This window comes from Charadrius vociferus, unplaced genomic scaffold (genome assembly GCF_000708025.1).
Source record: "Charadrius vociferus isolate BGI_N301 unplaced genomic scaffold, ASM70802v2 scaffold46, whole genome shotgun sequence".
Lineage (NCBI taxonomy): Eukaryota > Metazoa > Chordata > Aves > Charadriiformes > Charadriidae > Charadrius > Charadrius vociferus.
This window is the reverse complement of record NW_009648710.1, coordinates 2,259,014-2,276,967: the sequence shown is the minus strand read 5'-3', so window position 1 is coordinate 2,276,967 and position 17,954 is coordinate 2,259,014. Positions and strand designations below refer to the sequence as shown.

The 17,954-nt window shown below is 35.1% G+C and overlaps 1 protein-coding gene across 1 annotated transcript in view; it reads right to left on the bottom strand.

Annotated features, from left to right (window-relative positions):
- Positions 1–17,954, bottom strand: part of SNX29 (sorting nexin 29) — a gene marked incomplete at its 5' end in the record, with an annotated part of 130,052 nt that overhangs the window by 55,433 nt on the left and 56,665 nt on the right. Inside the window, 3 exons of the mRNA XM_009886615.1 lie at positions 9,236–9,317; positions 10,265–10,320; positions 12,615–12,731. Coding sequence (XP_009884917.1) covers positions 9,236–9,317; positions 10,265–10,320; positions 12,615–12,731 — 255 coding nt within the window. The remainder of the gene's footprint in view (positions 1–9,235; positions 9,318–10,264; positions 10,321–12,614; positions 12,732–17,954) is intronic.

Genomic DNA, 17,954 nt, shown 5'->3' with positions numbered 1-17,954 from the left:
CTTTCAGAATGCTATGAGCCATATCTCTCAAATTCTCGCACTCATCCTAGGCCATTTTCTTCTCCACTTGCCCTGAACTGCTCTGAGATGGAATATGATCAGAAGACTATTTCTTTCTCCTTTTTGCCTGCTTAGTGCTGCAGCTGCTAAAGTAACCCAATTCCTCATATAATAGGGAAAGGAAATTCAACTTTGGGTTTAATTTTTGCAATCAGTTGCTTACTTTTCACCTATTTTAACTGTCAGTCCATTGTTTTCCATTGTTAAGACTTCTACCTTTGAGGAAATACTAAGGCTATTCTGGCTCGTGTATAAACTAAAGGTCAACAGTCGCATCTGGCAGATCCCGGTCTGTGCTTTCACTGTTTCATCTCTCACCCAAAGAATCTGCTGGGCACTCTCCTCCTCAAAAACTCTAGAGTATCAGACGCTTCTCCTCCATCTCTTTTATGTTGCATTTCTGTGAAAATTCTTCCCTCTGTTTAAACAGGAGCATTCAGGTACTGTGAATAGCCCCTTCATATGAAGGTATACTGCTCCTCCTTCAGAGAGGAAGTGGAGAGGAAAAACAGAACACCATTTAAAGTAATATAAAAAGAAATATTATGAGAAAAGATATCAATCAATATTAAACAGTAAGACTGAAGAGAGTCAAAGGAATAAAAAAGTTGTAAGAAAATAATGTTTATTTACGATAATCTTAGGGGCTCCTATTCATATGCAAATAGCAACAGTCTTGTCTGAGTTGCATGTTAATCTTTAATCTTATTTGGTATAATCTAAAATGCTTACTGCTCTGCAAACAAGGCAGATTTCCAAGTAGCCATTTAAATATTGGTATCACTTATTTAAATATTGCTATCACTTTAAGAATCACAAAATCTCGGTTTCATTATCTTAAGTGTCAGCCATTGGTAATTACAGCAACAAAAGGCATGACTAATGGCATTTGCTGTACACTTCACAGGAAAAGTGGAATCCATATGTATGCAGAAAATAACAAGATACTCTACAGTTGAGAAATATGACAAAATAATATTATTGCAATAATCATCTTGCTTTACAGCCACTAAAGAAACTGCAACTAACTATCACCATCTAGAGGTAAAATGTAAACACAAAAATTGTTTTTTATTCTGATCTGGATTCTGTCTTTATCCCTGTGAATATGGTAGACAAGAAATTATTTTTTAACGGTAGTCTGACTGAGCAACATCTACCTCACAAAAAAGATTTACAAGAAAGATGGGCATCAAACTGCACAGATCACTAACAGCAGTCATCAGAAAGCAACTAGTTAACTACAAAAGACAGGATGATTATAAGAGAAGAATAGATTTTTCCAGCACGACCCTTATTTTATAAAGCTGCCTAATATTTAAATTGTCTCTTTTAAAGGACTAGGCTGTCTTAACTGTTACTTTACACAAAATGTATTTGTTTCTTCATATGTGGCTATGTCCTTTAATGCTTACAACTGATCAGTTTACCACTTACTAATAGCCATCACAAACTTTGTAAAAGAAACCTCTGAAGCTTCCTTTGGACTCAAAGAGGATAACTGTAATTGTTCTAATGTTCTTGCTAGAAGATACTGTTATGACAATCTAGTCTGAGCTCCTGTCACAGCCCAGATAATTTCATCCAGTAACATCTAAATAATCCTATGATTTGTTGATTCATAAAAAGGACATCAGCTGCTCATCTAATTAATCTTTCTACTCAGGTGCGAAATTAATTATACTGGTAATCTTTCAGCACTAAGGAATAGTGAGACAGTAGTCAAGATATAAACCTGAAACAAAAAAAAGCAGAGCAAATATAAAGAGAGAGGATGTGTTTCCAAAAACATTAGAATGAACATACAATGCATAGAAGATAAGCACCAGTGGAAGGAAAGAGATTTCCTAATCATACCTATTATTTCAATTTTAGGACTAAATTAGTCATTCTTAGCATAGCATTACAAGGGCAACTCATGTTTAGTTAATCCTACACCATGACCTCCAAGTTTCTTCCACCGTACTGGAAGTACATACTTTTCATTTATATGAATTTGAACAGTTCAGAAAATTCTTTGGTGAATTATGAAATGCATTTTATTCAGTACAGTTAAATATGAACAAAAGGTATAGTGATATTTATCCAGAAAAGTTGCCTAACTTCCAAAATACTATTATCCAGGGATTTCCTGAGAAAGAAGTCACATCTTTGTGCTTGGATTGATTTTTCTTCAGTTTAGTTGGCTCAATATTATCTAGACCCATGTAAACTTTCAGTATTCATAAGCTCTGTGGCAAGATGACTTGTACCTCAATAATATGTTGTGGAGAAAAGCACTGTCATGCGCTTGTTTTGAAACTGCAACTAGTAGTTTCAATAGATGCTCGAATTTGCATTTTGAAACAGTTAAAAATCTATCCATGTCTTTCACGATTTGAAAGATTACTATTGTATTCACCTCTCAGTTGTGTTTCTTGCAGGCTGAGAATTTCTAATACACTCCTTAAATGAAAAAGCTTCAATTTTCACATGTATTCTTTTGAATTCTGATGTATTTCTTTGGAGAGGACTAGAACTGCACAGATAAGCCAGAGATTATACACGGCATAATAGAGTTTTCTGGTTTTCTATCCATTTCCTAATGATTTTTAACAACTTGGTTTTCAAGGCTTCCCTAAACCCTTTTAAAAATTGTGTCAGATTAGTTACTTTAAAAATCTTCTGGTACCCAAGCCAGAAGCTATTTATCAGTCCGTTTTCAGCTATTTCACCCTTAAATTCCTGGTGAACTGCATTTGAAGATTTATTCTTTATTTGTTCAATAAGATCTTCTACCAGTATTTCATTTGAAACAGACAATCTGCTAATTCTCCACAAGGAATAATCCAGAATGGGAATACCCCATAAGAACTCCATGGTGAATAGAGATTTTAAAATACGCATTTTTCTGTTACTATTTTATGTTCTGAGACCTTCTTCTTCACCTTGAGTATTTGTCCCACCGACTTTAGGAAGCGGCCTCTTCCTGACATGTACAAAAGAGACCATAAGATTTTATGCCTTTTGGAAGTTGTAAGAGGCCTGTAACTGTATTTCTACTTTTTTTCCTTCAGAATGTGTACGTTCCTCTATTTTCCTTTGGAGATGACTTGCTCTTTAATTTTTTTAAATGTATTTATTTACTTCTAATAACTTTTCTTATTCTGCTGCTTAGCCATCCTTCTCTTGCTTTCCTCTCTTTTTTTTTTTTAAATAGGTTATGCATTTCCTCTGAGCAATATCCAAGGTTTTAAATAGTCTCCATTATGCCTTCAAACCATCGTAGTTGTCCCTTTTATGTTTTTTTTTTTTTTAAAGAGTGCAGTGTAACTACAAATACAGAGGTCTGATTAAAATTTCCATAGCTAATAGGATTCATTATAAAATGTTGCTTGCTTTCAGAGTCCACAACCTTATTTCTGAGCTTGTTCAGAGTCCTTAATCCGTAAGAGAAATTAAAGAAACTATTTGATGGTTGAAACTATGTGACAAATATGCTGGAGCTGGAAACTTTTCCTTTTATATTCACTGAAGAATAACATCTGGTTTTTTTTAAGGATGGAAGATGTACTGATTTTGAACACAACATCTGAAACATACTGAAATATTAACATGACACAAAAAGAAACGCTTTGAAATGCCCTTCAAAACAGCATTACAAAATTGCAATAAATTAAAAAAAAAGTTAAAGAAAAAGCAAGCACTATAACAAAACTCCTGCTGGAGTCTATTCTTATCCTGTCCAGGTCAGGCCCTCCCGATATGCAAATTAATGTCATTCATTTATTTTCCTGGTTTAAAAGGCACAAATGCAAAATTGGCATTGACTTTGAAGAGGCACAGCTACCCAAATTTATTTCTCCTAATTTTTATGTTCTTAAGAAGCATTTATAAATCCAGGAAAAAAAGATGAAAGGTACTGTCAAACTGATAGGTTCATAGTTTTCCAAACTATTTGAGGTGCTCTGCAATTCCTTACACCCTCTTTTGGTCATTTCCAAGGCACGTGATATGTATACAGTAGCTTATTTTCTGCTAGAAAATACTCATTTATGAGCAAAAAGAGACAGAAGAGGCACAAAAATTCTAAAGTGCATCAAAACCAAATGTCACATAACAAGTCCCCACTGGCACAGTCCTCCTCTCTCCATCAAGTGAAATGCTCCAGGGATACACAATTTCAAATCAGCAAACGTTAACAAGGTGGTTCCTAACAGGAAGGGAGAGGAGGACAATCTCTTTAGCTTTCTAATAACAGAAAACGCAGAAGAAATCAAGCCATGTTAGAAATACATTCACATGAACTGCATTTGGAAAAGCAATGGTCAAGGTCTGTGCCCTTTTGCAACATCTTCATTTGGCAGCAACATCTTACCTTAATAGTATTACGCATACAATCTCATTTTCAGGCAGGCTAGGTATCTTAAGGCTAAATTCCAATTAGCTTTAAGTACAGTCACAAGTACTTAGCGTATCTAAAAATTATGCTTACCCAAATCCAAAGTTTCAAACTTTGCTTGTTCCAACTGGCACACTGCAGCTTTCTCCAAAGTTCATTTGAAATCTTTTTCTCAGAATTAACCAGCACAACTAAGAGTCAGTTTTTACATCTCAAGTTGTAGCTATTGAAGTACTTGCAGAGAAATCTGACCTCCAAAAGATGTTGATAATGATCTCAATAATATCAACATTCTGCAGTATTGCTACTTCCTTTTACACTGATATACTACAAGCAATTTCTCATGTAGCTGATACAGAGAGTTACACATGCATTTGAATTTTCTGCTATTGGAGAAATAAATGATAAAGCAGTAAAAATAATGTTTATTATGAGTAAGAGGACTCTCAGAAATGAGCTCAGTCATTTATCCTAATTGTCACTCCCAGTCCTTGTCTGTTCATTACATACTGGTAGCCTGGTAAATACCCTCTTCCACAATTTCAACATTGAATCAAATTCCCTGTAATCAGGAGCACATGTTTTGGCAGAGATTTAACAAGATAAATGCACAGTGCTGTTATTGAGGCTATTCTGAAGTTTTATAAATTAATGCTTTCCTGGTGGCTATAAAATGCAGAATATATATTCAGCAAGCACATGACTAGATATTTGATCAGAGGTGTAGCAATCACTTCAAGTGCTTCATCATAGTGCTATGCTACAGAGTGTATGTCTATTTAGGAAAATTTCTTTTTTTCACATGCACAGTGGCAGAAAACAAAGTTATTTGCTAGACAGGTACTTTTCCCAGTCATACTGCTGTTACTGAGACCAAAAACCGGTAGGAACGTCATTAATGTATTCTTCCATAACGGAAGATCTCAGCAGGTACCAAGATGAAAGTTTAGTAAGAATTATAGAAGTTTTAGGTTTATGCTACAGCTAATTCTTGCTCACTATTTTTTTTTTTTTTTTTTTTACAATATTAAAAGACGAAGTTGAACAAATACACAACTGTTCACCAGAGGAATTCTATGGTATTCTGTGCTGTTCTGTAATTAAAGACAAACTACTCTGGCCACAGACATCCTATGTCTATTCTAGATAGATGCTTCTAACTTTCCACATTACATATGTCCCCTAAATTGTTAGTGTGAACAGATAATGAATAGAGCATATTCAGAAGAACTTGTACATTTTTCAAAGACATAGACCAATAAACCGAATTTTGCACATTATGGATGCCCAACATTATGAGCATATATTGTAGACAAAGAACTTAATAAAATTGTCTTTTTGTAAATTTAGAATTTTTCATCTTTCAGAATCTTGCAATGATATTTTGCCACCTTTTTTCCTCTTTTCAAAAGGCTTAGCCTTCAATCACAAGTTCTTTGTATTTCATTGGTGATGAGTAATGGATGAAGTCTATTAAAACCAACTCTGTACCAATGCAACATATTTTCTAAAATGCCACACTAATGATAAATAGAAATAAGGTCCAAACGCACAATAAAAAAACCCTAAATTTTGTTCAAGTCACTGTAGTTAAGCCCTTAACCAAAGCAAACTGAGGGCAACATCTAAGTTTCTCCTCACTTCAGCATATTTTGGATAAAGCCCTGAACCTCTTATAAATTGGGAAGCTTAGTTTATCTCAATATTTTTCCTATTGAAAAGAATGTGGAGAACATCTATAGCATACATGAATTCTACACACTTTCCAGGCTTTTAGGATGCTATTTATATAGACATATAGAGTCAAACTACACAAAAAGTATTGAACTCTTTAGTAACTGTTACAAGTAAAATTAAAAATAAATTAACTTCAAAGAATTAATGGTTTTTAATCCATTTCTATAATACCTTAATGAAAAGCAGTTTCACTTTAAAAAATTATACATTTGGCATATTAGATAGCAATATTATAAATACATTGTTTCTAGTTCACATCTTAGTAGTAATGACACTAACAAAACTCAAAATACAAAAGCAAGTTTAGTAATAAAAAAGGATTCTTTCTTCCCATTCAACCAAATAGAATGCAACTGAAAAAGCAAATATTAAAGTTGTTGATAAAATGCAACTATTTTCAAACAGATACGTGCTTATGTACTGTCTTTCATTTCTTTTTGTTTTTTTCTGGCCATTTAACCACTCAGGACCTCCAAACTGGCAGCTTTAAAAAAAAAAAAAAAAAAAAAAAAAGGCCTCACTATTGAACTTAAAAACCTTTAATAGTATACAAAGACTGTTTTCCTCCCTTTCCTTCATCTAGTACAGCATCTCCTCTTACTAAAGAGCTACCACAAAAGCTAAACTCTCTGATCACCCACAAGCAATTGCAACAATTGTTTTGTCTCTACTTCTCACTAACCAACAAACGAGGAGGAAAATCTGTGCGAGGAACAGACCACTAGTAAACACACATGAGAAAGCCATAGTTTAAGTTTACTTCTTATTCACAGCTTACACGGAAAAGATTTTAAAGTGCTTTTCTTTGCCGTAAGTCTGCCAGTGCAACTATTCATGCCCATGATTTGATAATTAGAAATTCTGTTAATTTTTCACATAAATATGACAGAAACATGGAACTATGTTCCTTGCATCCATAAACTTTCCTGAATATCAGGGAAAAATAAGATCAGTATTGGGTCATATTCCCCCTCTCCTGTCTTTCACATAACAGCAGGTATGAGTAACATCAAAAAGACACAAAATTAATGCTGTACAGACAGTACTGCTACATGTCATTTCTCACCATCATAGACAAGCACGCCAAGTCTAAACCAGTCAGAAATGCACTTAAAAATAAAAGTAATATTCACCAGGTGCCTTCATTTCAATCTGTACTGCAGCCGTAACTCAAAAACAAAGTCAGAGAATGTAGTAACATCATACTGTTGAAAAGACCTCATCATTCAGATACCAAATATTTTTCTGGAATTGTCCTATTTTGTAGTTATCTGCCAGAAACACCAAATAATTTCTGTGCAACTTCAGAAGAAAAACAAAAGCACAAAGAAGAAAATTCTGGGGTACATCACATTCCAGCTTTCGCTTGATCAATAGTCTAGATGTAAAAATGCTTGAGGAAAGACTGAACTTTTCAAACTCAAAGCTTTTTAAATAGTACATGATAAGTACCTCTTAATATTACCCTTTGCTGCTTATCTGCACAGGCAGCAAACTTTATTTCCAGAGAAGACTACTACCAAATCAAGGGCAACTAAACAGCACGGGGGACAAGGATGAAGTGCATAGGGGCACAGCTGCTCTTCTAGATCCTGCCAGTGAAGGAAAAGGCTCATGTACAAGCAGGTGGATCCTGTGGATCAATACCTGGCCGCACAGCAGGTGCCACTGACACATTTGGCTTTTATGATCATGGGACTGTCTCTAAGAATCAAGGACTGCTGGGAGAGATTAAATCCACCTGACAGAGTGGGACAAGATCATCTTCATCAACAGGCTGAACAACCTGGTGAGGAAATGGTGGATGGGGTGGAAAGCAAATGGTGCATGGTGATAGTAACAAGAGAAACCTAAGAAATGACAAAGCAGGATGAAAAGAGTAAAACAGAGCATCCAGAGAAACAAGCAGGAGAAACCAAAGCTCCTCTAGTGGTCACAGAACTGCAACATCACTACAGTAACAGATTATGCGCGGTGGGATACTGATGCTTCTAAGAACTTCTGCATTAGCAGACCGGTGTCTGGGTTTGAGAATGTGTAGCCAGTGACAGCAGAGTGGAGGAATACGAGATCCAGAAAGACAAAAATAATCACACTTGTCAACAAGTTAGGTTTCCACAAACACTTGTGCACCTGAATGTGACTGATTATTCAATGCTTTTAAACAAATTAATAACTGTTTGGTATTGTTAGCTTTTCCTTCCATTAGCTAAAGTCTTATTTTTCATTGTTTTTTTACTGGCCGAAAGGTGGGTGTTTTCCTGTATTTTTCAACTGTGTGCCAACACCTCATAAATGATTAAAAATTCTACAAAAATCATCATTCAGAGTGAGAGGAATGTTAAAAAGCTTCAGAAATCTTGTTCAGAGCTAAGCACATGTGTCTGAAAAGCGGAAAAAATTTGCAGCTGCTAATAATCCACAAATAAAGAAATACAAATAGCCTGGGACAGCATATTAAAGAGTGTTTAAAGTTTGGCCCTGCCATTCTATCCCTGGTGTGTATAATTGTTCTGAAACCAAGAATCCAGGAATCAATGAACAGTATAGGATTTTAATGCTTCAACTGCAAGGCAGGGTAGAGTGCAAACCCCTAAATTCAGACACGGCTGAAGCAGGACACACTACGAACATGCCCAATGACACTTGGTGAAGGCTTGCTGCACCATTCAAAATGTTTTTGAGCGAGCTACTACAGCAAGCCACGTCTGTCTGTCTGTCAAGCAACATTTCTGGTCATTGATATCCCTGAAATTGAAATAGAATATGTACACACATATTGAAGGCAGCATTACTGATTAATACTGACTTGCTGTACTTCCTGGCCAATGCAGTCATCTTATTAGCATGCTTTGAAAGTATTAAACTATTAAAAGCCAGTCCTCAAAATATGCTACTTGGATAATCAACACAATCCTATAGCTGAATACATATGAAGTTACTGCTGCTATTCATTAACTGATCTCTAATGAAATTATACTGAGATCTTTAAATTACTAAAATGTGCCATTTCAGTCAGAAACTTTTACACAGACTCTGTTAAGATGTATCACTTACCTGATAAACATGGAATGCATTAGCAGCTTTTCCACGCAGAAAGACTGAGGGAATCCAAACATTAATAAGCGCACGATTTGATCTAGGAGGAGAGAGAAAAACTTAAAACAGGGAATCATACTTAAGAATTGCAAAGCAACTACCTCCAGTGATTTAGATCATGATCAAAGTGATTAACAAAGCAACTTAACATTTCAAATGTAGCATCAGAAAAATTGTAGTTCTGCCTGGACCTTTTATAGCTGCTGTATCTAAGTGTTCCCTAAAATTAACATAACTGAAAAAGAGCACTGAAACAGTTCCCTTTGTGGGGTTTTTTGGGTTTGATTATATATTTGATTATACACATGGAACAAAAACTATTCATTTCAACAAACTCAATATTTTGGTCCACAAAACTCAGCAAAACCTGAGTTCATTAAATAATAGAAGAGAACTGCACGATTATGGAGAAGTTATTTCCATCCACTCTTTGTAATTCATCTCCAAATCTCTATGATTCAAAGATATCAGCAACATTTTCACCCCCTCATGCACAAAAAGCTAGATTCATTAGTCTGACTAACAAAGGCAAAACTCCAAATTGCAACACTGTAGAATGATCTGGGATGACCAGCTGGATTGGTTGTGGGTTTTTTGGTAGTACTATTTGTATGCACTAATTAGGAGTTACTCTGTAAAACTGAGAAAGTCCGTCACATTATGAACAGCACCTAGCATCTATCAAACCCAAAGCAACAGAAACCAGTAACTTTTTGGTGCTTTGTTAGGATACCAAGACCTACTGCACTGAAAGAGCACTCTAAGAGAATCTTCATAAATCTTGACTCCTTGAATTCAACATTATTAAAAACTACACTCGGGCATGGACCGTGCAGCTCTTGATACTTTTTAACAATGGAACACCACAGCTGAGAATTCAGTTCTTGGAAATAATATAGGAAAAGTAAATTATTTAATCTGTTTGCTTATTCTTCTTTCCCATAAAGACAGTAAGAATAGAAAAATATGTGTATTTATAAAACTTACATTTCAAAATCTGACAAACTCTGATCTTCAGATGTTTGACTCAAATCTCCAGGGACCTATATTTACAAAAGAGAAATGATTCCCACACACTGGTTATTATGCTTTCTATTTAAAAAGCATAATATTATAAGGAAATGAAACATTCGATTTTTTAGATGCCAATAAAAACTATTAATGAGAAACAATAAAAGAAAAATAAACAATCATGCAACAGGATTATGAACATATCACCCTTCTGAGTTATTCATGTTAGAATCTGCTATAGTTTTGTAAAGAAACAAATTGGGGTTTGTAAAAGCGTGTAATTTTAAAGGTATAGAAAATCCAGAAAAAAGCATCATTATTAGGCCTTTATAAGCAAAGTATACTTAAACAAAGTACATCGTGTGTATAAACAATTTATGGGAAGAGATGAAGCATATAAAACGTAGTGATCACTTTCTTTTACAACTAACATTCCGTTAAGAGAAAGACATAGGATCATTTTATTTTAGTTGTGTTCTTACAAAACATTATATAGCTACATAAAAATGGCTTTGACGGACTAACACCTGCAGAATCAAAAGTAGCAGCAGTTGTGAGAACACAAGATTGAAAGAGGATTCCTGCCAGAGAAAGGAAAAGAGGAAAATAATTGTGCAGAGCCAAGACAGCTCCAGGGCATCAATACAGAGTCCTGAATACCTCTGCTGCCCTTTTTTGGAGGAATGAGGTGGGAAGGGCCAGTATGACCTCTCTCTCAATTACCACCATCAGCTGTTGTGCATTCACAGTTCAGTCCACCTTGCAGTGGCAGCACACAGCCTGGCTTTCCACGGTTCTTGTGCCACAGAACAGACGTTCTTCTATCTTGCCTACAACCTGCACCTTCTCTTTGCCTATATCTAAAGTCTCAAATCCTACCACCAGATATATACAGTTATTTTAATTAACTTCTGTAAAAGTTTTGCATAAAACCCTCAAAAACAGAGTGTGGACTTTGGAACTAAGAAAAAGGATGACATTAATGAGTTCCAGTGCTGGCACATCTATGTTGAAACAGATTGGTTACTGATTTTGAGATGGTAATTGAAGTGTTGTTCATTGTAATGCGAAACATAGTGATGGAGACATTACATCAATGTATTTCCTCATACCCTTGACAGCACATACTTTTTGTTTTAATATTCCTCTGTTTGTAGCAGGTTTTGAAACCCAATAACTAGAAATTTGGAAAGATCATTGTGAACAATTAATTTATAAATTACAGCCATTAAAATTGATTATCAGCATTAAAAGGAAGACAGTGAAGAATCATGGAAGCTATTTTTATAACAAATTGTACACTATACACTATTTTAATAATAAAATGTTAAGAACTTGGCTGATATTTTCAAACAAGTCAAATGGCGATCACATATTCATATACCACAATTTCTGGCAGTTACACACTTTACCAACCTCAAAAGTTCTAATTAAAGTCTACTAAGTAACAGATTATAAGCACAGAGTTTTGTTTACTAACATAGTATTATAATGTATCCACTTCTTAGGATAATGCAAAAGTCTTTAGGACTGTATTCAAATCACAGTTTCATTTTGGACAATAGCAACTAATAATTAGCATTTCGCTAGCCCTTAAAAATACAGTACCACTTCCACTTCTTAAAAAATTTTAGGAATTAGTTTCCTCTCAGTATCTGATACATTAAAATATAGCATCAATATCTGGATTAGGATATGGAGATACACTGTTAAAAACAAAATCTCTGAACAGGGACATAGAGCCCAAAATCTCTGAGTAAGGAAGTACAGCTATAAAACACGTGATTTATCATTTGTCATCTCAACACAATAATATGATTGTTTCCGTCTAAAAGGCTGAAAATTATAGGTGAAATCCTGCTTCACTAATGCACACAGAACTGTCATCAGCCACTTTACATAAAGTAAATGATAAAATAGGCATGAATGCTTCCAGTGCAAGCAAAAAAGTAAGGAGCAATACCACATAATCATATCAACAAAAACGATCAAAACATGCCTCACTCAGAAATGGACAACTATTAGGAACAGTCTTGACTCCTTCTGTTTCCTCCCTATTATTTTTCAAATTTCAACCCAATCTTTTAACGCAAAAAGCCAAAGTGAAGAACTAGTTGGTAGAATAGTTTATTGTCTGAATATATTTATTTTACATTCAGTTCTGCTAAAAAGCAAACACTATCAAAAATGCCAAGTCAGGTGTTCCTGACAGATGTGTTATTAGCTGTTATTTCTTATAAGCTAATATATATTTTATATCATCACAAGTAATGATTTCGATCTTATTCCAGAGTGGTATTCTACATAGTAATAAACATGCACTTACCGGCCCTCTCAAATCAATTAGTTCTTGTCTCATCTGGGACACAAGAGCTTCTTTGGCCATCAGAGCACGGTGCAGCCTCTCATTGAATTCAATCAGTTCCCCATGCATTTCAGCTACCTGAAAAACAAAACCAAGAGATAGTTGTATTCTAAACTGAAAAAACCCCCACACTATAAAGTTTCTTACACGTGTATCAACTTTTGTTTATATTTTGTATTTCACCATACTCTCCAAGTAGTACATCTCATTGCTAATGCATTAGTTTGAACTGACCATTAAGAACAGACAGTTATAATTTTGACTCACGCCTTGAAATGTTGATTTTGGTATTGAATTCAATAGGACAAAATACAACTCCCTCTCCAATTTTATTCCCGTCAGAGGAGATCCTATGGCAACCTATTCTAATAATACATCTATTAACTTCTGTTCTCAGTTTAATTCTTTGATGAACACAGCACTCAACAGTTACAAACTACTCACAATATTTTGAACTGCGAATAATGCAAAATGCACAAATTGCACTAAACTTTGTCAATAATTCATGAGTAAAATATTCTGCACTCTTACTTGGATTAGGGCTGGAACTCCACTGATTCCAGGCAAATCTGTGAGAGGTCAAAGGAACATAAATACCACAGTTACGCTGTGGCACAAGTTGCTATACGTAGGTAAATAGTGTGGCCTCAAGCGTGGCCTCCTTAGACACGAAGTCTAGCTATGTCTGTGCTCTCCATTTTTGAGTCAGTGTCAAGAAAGCACCAATTGATGCAGGATGTTTATGAAAGCAAATAGGGCTGAACGAATGACAAGGATGAAAAGTATACCAATTTACAGAGCAAACTATGTTTAAGTTGGTTCCCTGGCAAGAGAAGCAAGAAACAATAAAACTCAAATCAAGGTTAAAGATGACATTGCTCTCTTCTATTTTTCTTATGCAGAAGTAAAGTGTAAGCCTACAGCTTAAGGGGGAAAACGTCCAAAAGGACAAGGGCTTCCAAACAGCAAAATCTAAGTAGTAGCAGTAATGCATTAACACCAAGAGAATGTGATGAGGAAACTAGCAGAAACAGGGAGCAAGGCTAAAAGAAACTTAAAATCTCTGTTCAGCAAGATTTTTAGCTACTCCTATCAGAACCATTATACTCTAAAATTGAATGAAAGTTTCAATTATGATGGATGACCCATCAGTACATAATATACCTGGCAAGGGTATCTTGAACTGATAATGCCACTTGTAGCCTTAGAACAAAGAAATTTGAGCCAAAAAGGGTTTGAAGAATTATTTTCACAGGAAAAGAAAGACTTTTCAGAAAACGCCACTTCTCGAAGTTTCCAAGTAAATCCTCCCTATATCCTCCTGTATTAAAGAAAAGGCATGCTGATGAGGGCCACCATCAGAGGTGGAGCACCAGATGAGCAGTCCCAGGGTAGAGCAAGAAAAGCTAGAATTTTAACAGGAATAGTTAGATGAAAACAGAAGTGGGGACTGGTTGGCCCCTCTAGTGGGCATAGCAGGCTACCACAACAATATCCTTAAACATGTTTTTCAGGTTACAGCATCTCTTGAAATACCTCCTCATATAGTCATCCAAAGCTAGGAGAACAGTAGAGGCAATGGAGTAACAGCTGAAGATAATTAGTATCAATCCACTACCTTCAACGATAGCACAGGGACTTGGACTATTGCCAAATCTCTTAAGAGTTCATAGTTACCCTTCTCAAGGCAGTTCACTACTATCTACCAATTTCATGCTTTCCTTTTCTTGGATTACCACTCTGTTTTCTCTCTCTTCGCCTGGGAATTTCCCCAAGATATGACAGTTTAGTTCAATTTGTTTAATTTAGTCCTTGCTTGTAATTTAGTGCTTTGTTCCAGACAATGTGTATCCTTCATATAATCAAAGGAAACAGAAAAAACAGCTTCAATCTGACAAGCCAGAAGCTGACATCATTGATTAAAAATAAAAAAAAGAAATAATTATACCTGAGTTGAACTTCAAGTATTTTTTCCAATTTATTTTTATATTAGAGGGAGTCCTTCAGATACAGTAAATCATCAGTGTGGCATATACGCAAAAAGAGCTAAACTAAGCACAGACATAAGTTGTCTAGACTGATACCTCTCACTAATTCTGAGTTTACAAACTATTCAGCCAATTACGAACTAAAAGTCAGCAACAGTAATTGAACTAACAACAAACTTTCCTTATAATGGGATTATCAAGAAGTACAAAAGCAAAAGATTTCACAGAGTGGTTATTTAAACCCAAGCAGGCAAAAATATTTATGTTTGCCTGATTATGTAAGCAGTTTTAGATTAATATTGATGCTTTATCTAACATATCACAATACAAAAAGCTTACAACACATCTGAGTTACCATTTAGTTTCACTCACTTTCTGAAGAACGAAGGTTTAATGTAGTATTAATGTAATTTCATCAATCAAAAGCGCTTTTTTAATTATTGTTATTATTTATAGTGTACTAAAGCAGCTTTAGTTTACTGCTTTTGTTTTTGTTCTTGTCAAGCATTTCTGTTGCAGTTAATCCCGTTACAAAAACTCCCCTGCCTAATAATTAGACGGGCTTCTGGCTCCTCCTGATAAAAATCAGAACATTAGGACTTCCATGTTATCAGTTAATGACACTATGTATTCATAACTCAATTGTTTATTCAACATCAGCCTTGATAAAAAAAAGGTTCTTTGACTTCAAACACTTGCTAGTAATTAGTAAGCTCATTTTGCGAAAACAAAAGATACCTAAATCCATACAAACGGTGTTATGACTAATGCAGTAGGTGCCACTTAGCAAGCAGTTTTGCTTCATAAATTGCAAATATTTATGCATCAAACAAAACTGCCAACTGTACTTGATAAAGTAATAATATAACGTCATTAACTCTGGATAAATTATTTTCCACCTAGCTTAACCACTCATTCCAATTCAAAGTGAGTGGTGTAATATTTAAGAATATCATAAGCCCCTCTGTGATTCAGGTTAATATTAGCAGGTCATTGTTAATTACAGAGAGCCTGGGCTCAGAGGCAGAACTTCCTTGTATTTCAGATACAAAAAGATGCAATATGCTACTAGTTGCAAATGCACATAGCAAAATCGTAGTACTGATAGTTGGTTGATTGGTTATCAAAAGCAATATAGAAATATATGAATGGATGCAAAACTCAGTAGTTTACATATCTGAAATCATGTTTGATTTTTCAGTGCCTGTCTCTATCAGAAGAGCAAAATCCAAACTATCTGACGTAGTAACTGACTGTTTTCTTTCCCTCTAATTTGGATGTCCTTGAAATAACTTTCTACTTGCAGGCTCAATTAATACATAAATTCAACAGCTCTCCCAAAACACTGGAAGTAATACAAAAAGTTACGAGTGTCCTTAGCAAAGTTAAACAATAAAAAGAAAATTTAACAGCAAACAAAACAGCAAATCACTTGTTATACAATATCAAAAGGACAAATTGGCAGGTATGTTACTTCTGAAAATAACTTTTATTAGTAATTAAGTTACTTCGACACTTTTGCTTGTTAAAGAAAAATGTATTACCATCACAGCAAACCAAAAGGAACAATGAGATATACTTCTGAATAGCAATATTAAATTAGGTTCCTCTAATTTTTCCTGCATCAAGGTCTGCTAAAAACAATAAAGAGGTCTCCTTATACTTATATCCTTTCAGTTACATTTTGTGTCATCATATCTTCCTTTATTCATATTGGTCATTTTACCTTTTCATATTATTCTACACTGAAGCTTAAGCAATAATTTTCCCTACTGGGACTTCAATCATCTTCTCCATGCCAATATCTTTAAACCAGAAAATTAAAGTACAAATGAGCTAAGCTTCCCTTGGCCAGATGATCATTCTGATTTGGTTCCGGTCATATCAGAAAGCATGCTTAAAGAGCCCAAATCCTCATCATGAAGGGGAAGTGAGGCTAACACAAAACATTTAGACTCCACACTAACAGAACTCTAAAGACGTATAGTCAAAAGAAAATCTAAGTCTGCTCCTGCTGCCTGACAGCACTGCAGTTACACTGTCCAGCACAACCACATTTAAGAGCAGTCTCCAGAGGAATGGCAAAGGTAAATACCACTTCATGTTCCACAGCAAAGGACTGAGCTGTTAACTTCAAATGTGTTAGGAAAGTTTCACTAAGCACACGAATAGTACAATCTGTCTTAGAAGAACATGCTTTTAGAGTAGAGAGACTTCTAAGAACCTGCAATAAGAAAAAAAGAGTAATTTCTTTTAAAAGGGTGTTGTTTTAGTAGAACTCAGATTGTTTTCAATATAATTTGCAGCTAAAATTTGTAAGTTTTTGCGCAAGCCACATCTGAATTAATGACTTCTTCAGGCATAGGCATTTCTCCCCCCATTGTCACAAAATGCAAAACAACGCTATTTCCCAAGAAACTCTAGACAGAACTGGAAGTTGCTTCCTTCTGTTCTCAATGGAAGCATGGGTATATTTTCCCCATGAGAAGATGCCCTTTTTCAAAAATCAACGTTCTTCTACATTTTCCCCCAACAAAAATAAAGCCAAAAGTAGTCAAAAAAGAGCACATATCCTACTAACTATTAATAACTTTGCTTTTCTACAAGTGAAAAAACAGTAAAACCCAAAATGGCAGACAGCTCACAAAAATCTACTGATGTACTCACAAAATGCTTTGTCATTGCTTTCTTTTTCAAAACTTCCATTTTGTATTCTTGACAGTTCCATCTGCAAGCAAGCTATTTGGTTCAAGGCAGACTGAAAGATCCATTTAAGAGGGTTGGGGTTTGGTTGTTTTGGTTCAAGATTTTTTTAATTTTGTTTTTTGGTGTGGATATTTGCTTGTTTGAGGGTTGGTTTGTTTGATTTTTTTACTATAGCTAGGTAAGGTAAAGGCAAGTCACAATTCATCAAAACCAACAAGAGGAAAATAAGCTGTAGCTTTCAACTCAAAATACACTGGGAACTGTGCATGTTAGATGAGCTACATAGTAATGCTGGCAATATTTCACAGTCTTTATCAATTGTGTACCGTCCTACCAGTGTTTACTGAGATTAATCCTGACATACAAAAGAGCACTAATACATTGAACAGGAGAAACACTACTCTTGGCAAGACCTGTGCGTGGCCAGGGAAAATGAAAGTAATCAGCAAAAGCAGGTACACAGGATAATCAGTTTAATAAGTGTTAAAAAGAGGGATAACATAAGTGTTAATAAGAGGGATAAGAATTAGCATGTCTAGCTGCTGCATCCTCTCATGCGTCCTCATAGCAAAAGCCAAAGCCCAAGACACAAGATTTAAACAACAAA